Source organism: Notothenia rossii, assembly GCF_949606895.1.
Source record: "Notothenia rossii genome assembly, chromosome: 9".
NCBI lineage: Eukaryota > Metazoa > Chordata > Actinopteri > Perciformes > Nototheniidae > Notothenia > Notothenia rossii.
In genome coordinates this window covers 16695084-16707237 of record NC_136907.1, presented here as the reverse complement: position 1 = coordinate 16707237, position 12154 = coordinate 16695084, and the positions used below count along the sequence as shown (strand labels likewise).

The window sequence follows — 12154 nt, the reverse complement described above, 5'->3', positions numbered from 1 at the left end:
TCCTTATGATTAACGACTTTATAGTGACGTGTATCGTTTTATGTATATTGCATTTAAAATATATTTTCGCCCACTGTATTATCTGTGCATCATGTCCCTATTTTCATCTTTTGACCTTTGGCAATGAATCTATATTGACTTGTGATTATACATTTAAACATCACATTATTTTTTATTTATTATACCTTCACATTAAACATCAAACATTTTCAGTTTTCCAGCTGAGAAAATGCAGTCAACTTTTTGTAAGTTGAGCTTTTGTGATTTCCTTACTTTGAATAAAGTTTTATTTTGCCAGCTCTTTCGATTTAAAACATATATTCAAATGGAAGAAAAATGAAAGAAAGATTTTTTTTTTTATATAAAACAAGCAGTTGTTTTAGACCTTCTTCATTAAAAGCTATTATTTATTTGATTCTTGTCAATTGGCCAGATATTAGCTTTAGATAGAATGGGACTGTTTACCTTTTGATTGGGCGAATGTGACACAAGCCTATAGTGAGAAGTCTAAGGTCAATTTGACCATTATACTGTACATTTAAAGAATACAGTTTCATCCATTAAGCAGAAGAAAATCCCCCCTGGTTGTTTATTCAGTATGGCTCAAGAGTCAAGGAGAGAAACTTTTAAAAGCCAGAGCTCCTGTCTTCACTTCTTAGTTTGATGAGATGTAAACGTAGCAGTAAACCACTTGAGGTTGAGTATTGTTGAAAGTGTGCTAGCTCATAGGTGCCAGCAACCACAGATTACATGTTTTATTGCTTGATAATTTGTCAATGAACATCAACCAATCAAATCTTTGAATTATGAGTTGTATTACATTTTACTGTCAGTCATTTCGTAAGACAAGCTGTGGCTCCATGTGAGTTGCCAAAGTTTTCTCCAAGGTGTGTTAATGTGTTTCCAGACCACATGATGAAGTCTCTTTGTGTATCTTTGTGTGTGTTTAAGGTTGCTGTCGATTGATTCGTCGGACGTTTTTTCAGACAACATGCAGGAGAAGGGGAGCATCACCCAGCCTCCCCCCACCCAGCGCTACAGCTGCTACGACCTGGACGACCTGGATGTCTCCTGGCTGGAGCTGGTCAACAACGAGTTCAGACAGATGGGTGAGTGCAGACTGACTCGCAGCCTCAACTCATAATGAACGCCAGAGAACATTCTGACATTGAAACGAAACAAAAGCCCATCATAACATTTCAAAGAGTTTTCCAAAGGCATTCTTCTTTTATATAATCACTTACCAAAATGTGTCATGAATGGTGTGGTTTTACTTCAGTCTCATGGACTAGTTGTAACACATAAGGGATTGTATCAGAAACACAGATGATTGTTCTCACCTACAGTATAAGAACATATTCACATATAGCAGTTCATTTTAATTAAATATTACTAGTTGAATTAAATATAAACGTCCTTCATTTACCATTACAGTCAATGTTCCCAGAGAAATTGAGGCTGGTTTACAGCTAAAGGTTATCATTAATGTTTAGGTTTTTCTCTATTCCAAACTTATTAACACTCACATAACCTTTATTAGATATGTACCAACCCAAATCATAACCTTACATTTGTTTATCTGACATTTCCGATGTAAAAGTCACCTCCAAGTCAACTTTGTTAAACTCTCAAAGGTTCTTAAAAGTTGGTTTCTGTGATGCAGCTGCTTTTCAGTACATCCTTTTTAAAAAACATTTCACTCTTATCATCACCTGCTTCCTACGTCTTATCTGTTCCTCTTCTTCTGCAGTTAATGTCACTTTCTCTCTCCCCTGCTTTCCTACATCCTCCATTTGTCCATGGTGACAACAACTGCTGACCCCGAGCATCTCTTCCATCTCCACCATTTTATTCGATATCTGATCGGCTCCTTTCAGATAAAGCGGAGTAATTGTGTTTATAAATCCCCGCTGGGGTTTCAGGCCTTTATTCCTGGGACATATTCTCCTTAAATCAAACACACACACTCACACACACATATATACAATGCCTCCTGCCTGAGCAGAAGTGGGTTGTTTCTCATAACCTCCAATGCTAGACCAAACAAACAGAGGATGATTGGTTCTGCTGGGTGAAGCATTATGGGATGATTCAGCATTTTCTATCTCACTCTTTTACTGTATACATATTTGGGAGCGTGTGAATTCAAAATATGAACTTGAAGACTTTGAATCCTGGTTATTTAAACACTTTTAACACTTGATATCTTGCAGAGAACTATGACATAACTGTAGCACAAAACACTGTAAAATGTTCAGTCTGTCAGTAGTTATAGAGAAACACCACTCAGTATTGAGCTTCATGGCCTTATAATGCATTCAATAAAAGGGATAAAGGAACATAATGCATGGACAATATGCAGGATGAATGCATTCGAACATACTGAAAAGTATAGAAAGATATTCAGTCAATGTGCCTGTCTTTTGTCTCTGTGTTTTATACAATGTTGCTTTCAAACAGATAAGTGCAGTCGTGACTAAATACACACAATGATAAATGTCCATGTGCGCACAGCTTTATACGTACGCACATGGAAACAAGATAAATATGAAACAAATACACTATGAGTACACACACTCACAGCGGTGTTGCTTCCCTCCCTCCTGTGTGTGTTCAGTTCATGATGTAAATGTCACAGCAGGTTAATAACAAACTGTACTTCCCTTTCCCAACCATTTAAAATCACACAAGTATTTTCATTTGAATGAAAGTTTGTGTTGATGGCTAGATTCAAAAGTAATATCTACAAAAATAAAGGTGACCCACCACTTCAATATCATCAGAAAGGTTTATTTTACATATCCATAATAACTTGGAAATAGTCTCTTCTTTTTTGTTAAACAGCAGCTCCAATGATACATAACCCTGTTGGCACAGAGATGCTGAATTACCAGGAAAAAAGGATTTTACTTTTTTGGTTGTAAAGGGATCGAGTGATATAAATAATAGATACAGACACAGGATGCTCAGCTCCACTTTAAAAAACCTCCCAACTGAGTGCAGAATCCTTCAAATAAATCAATAAATAATCCTCAACTGCAGATTCTACGACAGCAGAAGTGTATTTATTGCTTCTAATAGAATCCAGGCGGTAGGCAACAAGAGGCAAGTCGAAAAACAATTGTAAATACTAAATCTAAAAATTATAACCTAAATTAATTGTTTGGGAAAGTCTCCATTAACGGCATTTAATAAAAACAAAAAAAAATGTTTTCCCACTGTTTTGAACTGTTATCGAATAAATCACTTTTATTATTATTTTTTTTCTAAATAAAAGTGGCCTGCTGTTACCAATTTTGTATAATGATTGTAATACCGTTGCATGTATGAGATAATAGCGTTCCACATCCGTTTGCCACCGTCCAGTTTACTTTACTGGTACGGTACCTACAATACTCTATCTTTTATGAGAATTAAAGAATCGCTGGCTAAATCAGTTTCCATCAACTATTTAGCAGCCTCAGAGCAAGGCATTACTTTGAGATGCAAATGGAGCAGGAATATTAATGCTAATGCCGACACATATTGGCACAGTGAACTGAGCTGTTGGCAAGGAGGCTTCATGACTCATAAGGTTGTTTTTGGCTCTGTTTGTATATGGGCTAGTTGTGACGGAGCACTCTCTGGTTAATATAAGAGTCCACTGAAACTCCACTCACTCCAACATCCTGGGCACATTTTTATCCAAAGCTGGGTACCATAAAACAGTCACTGACCTGTGTGATGAGTACATATGAAGAAATCTGCAAGCATTTACAATTAAAGACGTGTTTTAGCAACAATAACTGAAATGTGGTCACTTGGCTCTCTTAATTTGAGTTTCCTGTAAAGCCCCTGTCACACTGTCCCGAAATTGACACCCGATGGATACACGATTTAAGGAAATGTTCAAATTCGGCTCTGATCGTCAGCCATCGTATGAGGCTATGGCAGCAACTTCGTGAGCGGCAACTTCGTAAGGCACTCGTGAGGGCATCTTGTCAAATCGTGAGGGCATCTTGTTATCATCGGTGCCATCGGGCATTCGCCCTCACTCTGATCGGGGCGAATGCCCGATGGCACCGAATGATAACAAGATGCTCTCACGATGGCCTTATGAAGGGCAAAATTGACACACGAATTCAACACGAAAATGAACCTTCGCAAGGTCCTCACGAAGTTGCTGCCGGAGCCTGAGAAACTCCACCGGCGGTCATACGATGGCTTAAGATGCCCTGATGAATGTCCCGATGTTGTTACGATCAGAGCTGAATTTGAACTTTGCCTTTATCGTGTGTCCATCGGGTTGTTTTATTGCACAACAAAATCATGTAAACATATTATGTAAATAACCCAATTTGTGTTCTGTGAAACTGAAAAGGATATAATATATTATTTTGAAGGCGAGTTGACAGGAAGGTGTTGTTGCTATGGAAACAACATTGCGGAGAAAACTAAATATCTTCTACATATAAAGACGGATAAAGTAAAGAACAAAGTCTGAAAATATCAGTACAGTATCATAATACTTTAACATAATCGTTGTTGTTACTTTCGTTGCAGTTGTATGTCTTAAATGTAATGTAAATGTTGCCTTCGTGTGTGGTTCGGGGCCATCTTTGTGCGAAATTCACAATTCCATATTCGTGTGTTGGGTGTCAATTTCGGGACAGTGTGACAGGGGCTTAAGTAGCTTCCTATTTTTGTTATCCTTGTCGATAACAAAAGCTCAAAAATACTTCAGAGTTTTGACCCTGTAACTGAGCATTTTTAATTGTTCTGTAAAGGCTTTGAGTATTTTCCCCATAACTGATCTCTCTCATTAGAGGTCATATATCAACCTCATATCAACCAATCAAATACACAACTCCTTTTCCTCATACTCCACCCCAGTTTTTCTCATTGAGTTTGAGAGTATGAACAAAAATAAATCATGTTTTACTTTCTGTCCCCAGCATTACCAGAGCTGGACGAGCTGACAATGGAGTGTGTCCTGGTGGAGCTGGAGAGCATCTGCGAGGAGAAGATGCGGCAGGCCATCGAGGCGGAGGAAGGCCTGGGCATCGAGTATGACGAGGACGTGGTGTGTGACGTCTGCCGCTCGCCAGAGGGAGAGGACGGCAACGAGATGGTGTTCTGTGACAAGTGCAACGTCTGCGTCCATCAGGTCAGAAACTAAGCAGCTTATCAATCCAATTCAAATAGCTTCATTCGCATGACCATAATGACATACAGTATTGACAAATCTTTCTACAATTGTGACATCTATGCATTAATAAACATTTCACATTTTTGAACCAATGCAAGAATAACAGGTTTTCTTTGCAACAAAAACACTATACTTTTTGAACATGGACTAGAACAATTAATAAAACCTTTATACAATGGCGACATCCATACATAAATATACATTTGAAATGTACTGCAAAATGTATAACATTCATAACAAATGCAAGAATAATATGTTTTATTTAAAAGGAAAATATGCTTTTTGAAGTACAGAAGAAGGTAATCACTCTTGGGGGAATAAACAGTTAGAAGCTGAAGGGGAAAAACGTGAAGTACAAAATCAAGGTTGTTCAAAGAGAAGGTTTTTCTGTTTTCCTCAGAGAGATGCCCTCACATATTTTACTCATATTTTTCTGCCTCTGACTTAATTTATCATCTGCTTGAAAGTACATGTTGCAATTTCAGAACTGCTACCTGTGACACCCTGAGGCTGCTGCTGTGTTTGTTACACTGACACAGTGTTAATTATTCTGTCGGCCCCGTTGACACTAACACACCTTCAGTGTGTCATCAGACTGCCTCTGCCTCCCTGCTGTCCAACTGCAGACCAAATATATGATGTTATTCTGTCACAGAGAAATGTTCTCACAATGTGGAAAAAAACCTGTATGTGGAATAGAAGTAAATTATTTAGAAAAAGAGGGAAAACAGGATAACTGTAATCCCATATAGTGATCATTATTTATTTCATCCATTCAATAGAATGACATCATGCTTTGTTGTTACTCTTTGAGTAGTCCATCAATTCCTGAATTTAATTAGCAAAAAGATCAGTAACATTTTTATATTGTGTATATATTAGGGATGTAACGATATACCGAATATCGCGGTATCGCGGTAAATAAACTTCCCAATACCGTCGTGAGACTGACAAAATCTACCGCGATTTTTTTTTTTTTAAACACTTTTTTTTTTTCAAACCTTTATTTAACCAGGTGGTCCCATTGAGATCATCGATCTCTTTATCAAGAGAGACCTGTCCAACATGGCAGCAAGTAGGTTACAAAATGAAAATAAAACAACAGATAACACAAAAGGACATCGTATTTACAGGGCTACATTTACACACCTAGAGACATTGACAAGTACCAATCATATGTTTATATCTCGCCATGTCAATAAGCCTGGCGTTAGACTTTTTCGCTGTCCGTCATTTTGACAGACAGGATCGTAAAATATCCGTCATAATCCCTTATTACCCGTCGGGTCTGAACAGTTCACGATAGAGCATGCTCGGGGGGGGGGGGCGGTGTTATGCCGTGTGTGCATGCACCTCGCGGGACGCGCACAGCGTGAAGCAAAACCTCCCAGACATGTATTGATCTGTACGGCAAATTACGGTTTGGGAACTATATCATTTCCTTTTAGAGGGCATGCATAACACGGCATAACACCAGAGCCTTGCTGTGGGGAAACGTTGGCGCTGTTCCGAGTTTGTTCTAATCTGTCAAAATGACAGACTGCTTTCAGATTTGTCCGTCATTGTTAAATAAAATATTCGGTTAACGCGACCACTGGTGTCCCAGCAACATCAGTACCAAGCGAGAAAGTTGTTTCCAGAGCAGGGGATATTGTAAATGCCCAAACACCCCAGCTTATAAATACCTGGAAATGTGGACATTCTCATATTCCTAAAAACCTGTCTGATGATGCTGAGTGAGTGACTAGTGAGTTTGAGTTGAGTTACTTGAAAAACTAAAGTGAAACTTGATTTATTTTATTGCAGGGTCTGATTATTAAATGTCCTTGTTTATTTGTGAGATGCAGTGGCATAAAGAAAATGCTTACTTTGTTTGGTAGTACTAGTAGGTACAAAAACACTGGTTTTCTTGTTCCAGTCTGTTACTGTCACTTTGTTTTTGACACTTTAAAATACTGCTATCCTACAAAAAGGCTGTAAAAATCAGATTTATTATGTAATAAAGAAACATTTTCCGAGTAAAAAAATGTTTTATTGAAAAAAAAAAATTATGATTTTTTTCCCCTTCCCTTTATTATTCAATATCGCGATAAATACCGTACCGTGGACTTGTTATCGCGATATTATCGTACCGTGAGTTTTTGGTATCGTTACATCCCTAGTATATATACAGTATATTGGAAGCAGTGCACTGTTCTATAGTGCCTCTCCACAGAGCAGTTTGTGTTAAGTAGAAGAAGAAGTAACTGGCAAACATTTAGGTGTGATGGAAACAACATTTAGAGCAGATAAAGAAGTAGTTGCCCCCCGAGAGTATTCAGGAATATTATCGCTTTTATAGAGCAAACACATTCAGCAATGCTTCTTTAGTAAGGCTTTCTTTTTAACCTTCAGCCGGTAACAAACAGGGCTTGGTTAAAAGAGAAATGTAAAGGTTTGATCAAAAAAACCTTAGATCAATCGAGTCCTTTTACTGCTTTTGATGAAGATGGAGTCTTTAAAGTCTGGTTTTCTCTCCTAGTGTCTCTCTCCTTTTTTTTTTTATCATATTATCTTCTAATAACTGAGGATGAATTTTACTTTTCAGTATTAAAACATGTGATGGCCTTCTTCTGTGGAGTATGGTGACAGATTACAATTCTGAGATCAGGCTTTTCCTGCAGCACTTAGTTCTGAAGTGTGTTGATGCTTCAGGATGTTTGGCCGTGAAAATTAATTCGGGACTCAGCTAAAAGTTTGATTTGAGTCCTTAGAAATAAGATTTGATAGATCTGACACAGAGGTTGTAATAATGGATCAAAAAGAAGTGTTGAACACGATTCACTTCTCAGAGAAAAGGCACTTGGATACAGTAAATTATACCTCACAAAAAATGATTCTCTCTTCCTGACCCTGGGCTTTGGATCTTATCAAATATAATTCGGTTTGCCGATATGTTGGCGTCAAAACCTTAATGGCACCCTATTGTTTGGGCGGAAGGGCAAATGGGTGGAGCGCTGATGATACAATGACTTGCTGTGATTTTAAAACAACAACAAGTGGCATTTTGAAAATGTTGAGAGAAAAGTTTGGGCAGCTAGAGAGGTCATGTGTTTTTTGAGTGTGTGTGTTAATGGAGAAGCATTGAGCATTAGCTTTAAGGAGCTGTATGTTGAGGCAAAAGGAGAAAGAAGACTTGGTTTTCCATGTGAGAATTTGCGGATTTGATATGATAAAAGAAAGAAGCAGCGGCATACTGTAATTGCTTTTTAAGATGCAGCAACCACTGTTTCCAAAATATAAAAAGTAATCTGACATGAACACTAGACGCTGGGGTGGCCTTGTGGTGTAGCTGGTTAAAATCACATCTGGGTGCAAATGCAGCCTGTTTTAAATGATCTGTCTCCAGTCTGGCTCCTGAAGTAGCAAAAAATGGTGAAAGCCATATTTATTTTGAACAGATTAGCTAGAAGTGATACATTTGACTTATTTCCGTGCGGCTTCTTAGCCTCCAAAAACACATTATGCATAAACTCTGAGTCTCCTGATAGTATGGCCTTTAAAAGCATGGCACAAGCTGCAGATTGAATCTCAAAGGCTGGAGCTTCATTGCTTTCAATTTATGAAAACAAACTTTTAAACAAGAAAGCAATAGAGAAACAGTAATGAAGGTGATCACAGTTAAAGTGACTGTAATAGCTGCACATATTTTCATGCATTGACCGCAAGGTACGAACACTTCACCTGGCTCTGTCCAAAGTTAACACAATCTGCTCACTAGCACATTTAGAGAGCAACAATTATAATGTTGTATTTTTTTTGTTAATAAGTATCATTTTGAACAGATTAGATTTTGTTACAGACGGAGCCTGGCTTTCCCCAAGTATCAACCTATTTCCCAAGATACAAGATACATTTAGAAAACTATAAAACTTCTCTATAATCTTCTCAATATTTGTTGTTCTTCTCTAACTCTTTATCTTTCCTCTCTCCGTGTCCCAGGCGTGTTATGGCATCCTGAAGGTGCCCCAGGGGAACTGGTTGTGTCGGACCTGCGCTCTGGGCGTTCAACCCAAATGTCTGCTCTGCCCCAAGAGGGGGGGGGCCCTCAAGCCCACCCGCAGTGGAACCAAGTGGGTCCACGTCAGCTGTGCCTTATGGATCCCTGAGGTGAGACCGGAGCAGAGGCAGGGGGGGTCAAAAAGATCCAGATAGAATACGGTGTTCGTAGCTGTTCCACTTTCCGTTTGCCTGAGTGCTTAAGGTAGCTGTTTCTACTTGTTATGTTTCACTGGTGTAGGACTTCTTGAATCAAAGAAAGACCTGCAGGTGTTTTGTGTTTATGATCTCAATCACTCAACCCACTCAGGAGACTAAAGCTCTCCCCTTCATGCCTTCACTTTTACCTGTCAAGGTTGATATTCAATACTTTTTTTTAAATAGTATTCTAAAAAAACATAGATTTTAAATTGAGAAGAGAGGATTCCTTGTGTCCTTGGGTGTAATGAAAGTCGACCATGAATAATAAATAAAATGCGTTCTTTTTAATATTATTATTTTTATTTATGCTAGATTTAGTTAATTAATAGCTTCTATGTACAGTTCCTGGGCAGGTACACACAGATCAGTCATCACCATTCCACAGTCTCTTTCGCATTAAATACAACCGCATTCATCTAGTACAAATATAAAATGTAAGTTTATTACAATAAAAAAAATAAAAAACCTGAATCACGGTTGACAGGACTGGGTAATCAATGTCAACTTTATGTCCACAGTGACTGTAGAGTAAATGTCTTTCCTAAATCTTTCCTTTGTTAGCTCAGTGGAGTCAGCAACTACCTGAACATGAAGAGGTCGACTACTGTGTGGATGTTACAAATAGTGCGTCAAAATAAGCGACTACACGTTTAAAGATGGTGAATCACAACCACCTGCAAGACTGTGCGGTGTTTGGCGATGGGGACCCACACAGTGCTTATTTTTTACTTCTAAAATAGTTTAAACTTAACTTTGGCTTTTTCTCTTCCTCACCCTCATCCCTTTCGGAGGATGCTCAGCTTTTATTGCACAATCTTTCAGGGACAGTTTTCTTCTCCACCATTTGCATCAACAGAAAGATTCTGTAACCTCCCACTCATCTTCCTAGAAGTCTACACACCTTACATATTTCTTCAATCTTTATACTAAGGAAAGAAAATCTCTCGAACGTTATGTATGCTTTAAACATAAGTACAAACAGTTTGGTTGCTCTTTTATGTAATGGAATTATGAAATGTTCCTTAAGATGTTAGTAGGAACATGAAGGGTGAAATAGCCGGCACAAATGTTTTAATATGAACCAGTAAGTGATGGGTTATTATATTCGTCTAAAAAATGTTTCATAAGATAATTGATTTCCCAAGCTTGTGACACTAATTTAACATTTATCCAGTAGAAAAGGTGTCTGATCATTTGACAACAAATGACCTTGATTTTGGTTGTGTGCACGTTAAATGGAAGTGAATTGCAACAATAGATGAAGCCTGGATTTTGAGGAATAGATCCACCTTTCTGTTTTTCTCACCTGGGTTTTTGTGTTTACAGTAAATGCTTTGAATACTTCATGAAGCTTCTTCAGTCTAAACATCAATCCCGCAATCAGTCTGTAGATCAATGTAGATTGATTTATGAGGAATCTGTTTGTCAAGCATGTAGCCAAGCAGCACCTGATGTGACTTGATGACACCTTTTGGATACGTCTCATCTGAGAGCTCCGAAGATGCAGCTCATTTCAGCTTTTTCATTTCAGCTTTTTCAGCTCAATGTGCTTCATGCCTTGCGCACACCTTTAAACTGTTACGACAGTCAGTCATGTGTCTTCAGCCTATTCATCAACACACTCCAGCAGCAGATTCCTCAGTAATAGAGTGACTTTTGGCAGCACAAACCTTCTACTTTAATTGCCTTCTGTCACCCTTGATTGGGCTAATTGTTTTCGTTGCTCCGTTCGCTTTTGTTTTCTCTTCCTACTGTGGAGGGAGGAAAAAAGGATAATTTGCATTTCTGTGCTGTACGCACATTTGTGCATACACGTTTGTGTGTGCTCGCAGGAGCTAAAGAGGCGTTACTAGTAGACATCCACGCAGATAAACACACGCATGCACAAACACACGCATGCACAAACACAACACACACATCGCACTTGTGGTTTGTAGTTTTTACTGAATATGATGGGAGTGGAAATTTCCAGTTAAACGCTGTGTGTGTCAAAGCTGGATTGGATACATGTTTATGTGTGAAGATGTGTGTGTGCCTCCAAACATTATAGCCCCCCTGCGGTGCTGTGTGTATGTCTTCTGGCCTCTGCCTTCAACCCCTAGAGAGAGGACCCTCTTCAAACGGCTCTGCACTACACACACACACACACACACACACACACACACACACACACACACACACACACACACACACACACACACACACACACACACACACACACACACACACAGATTCCAAAACTCTCCCATAAAAGGCCTTTTTTCAACACTGTAAATGTCCCCCTTTTCCACTGAAGTGATTTCAAATTTGCAATCTACTGGCTTTGAAATGTGAAGTAATTGAGGCTAAAATATGGTCATTGGGGATTGAGCATGTTAAAGGGATGAATGATACACAAACACGGACCACTACAACCTTGACTCTTTTGAGTATTGACCAACACAAGAGGAAAAAAGACGGAGGAATGGTGTGCGTGTGCGTGTGTGGGCACAAACATTTAATCAATCAACCACAGCTTTCAAAAAGTGGAAATCCTTTAGCCAGTGATCGCTTCACACATCAGCTGTATAAAAGAGACGAACATTGAAGGCGTCAGCTGCGGCATCATTGTCTGAATTGCACTTTATATTGACAACCTCAATGGAGTGAAAATGGACCCTTACTCAGATCGAGTGTGCTGCACAAAAGACATCAATAATAACAGAAAGGCCTTGTGCTTGTTCTGTG

At 38.7% G+C, this 12154-nt stretch overlaps 1 protein-coding gene across 1 annotated transcript in view; it reads left to right on the top strand.

Moving 5' to 3' along the window:
• Positions 1-12154, top strand: part of jade2 (jade family PHD finger 2) — a 168819-nt gene that overhangs the window by 83174 nt on the left and 73491 nt on the right. The window contains 5 exon segments of the mRNA XM_079649880.1: positions 952-1109; positions 4935-5146; positions 9170-9379; positions 9383-9427; positions 9431-9445. Coding sequence (XP_079506006.1) covers positions 952-1109; positions 4935-5146; positions 9170-9379; positions 9383-9427; positions 9431-9445 — 640 coding nt within the window.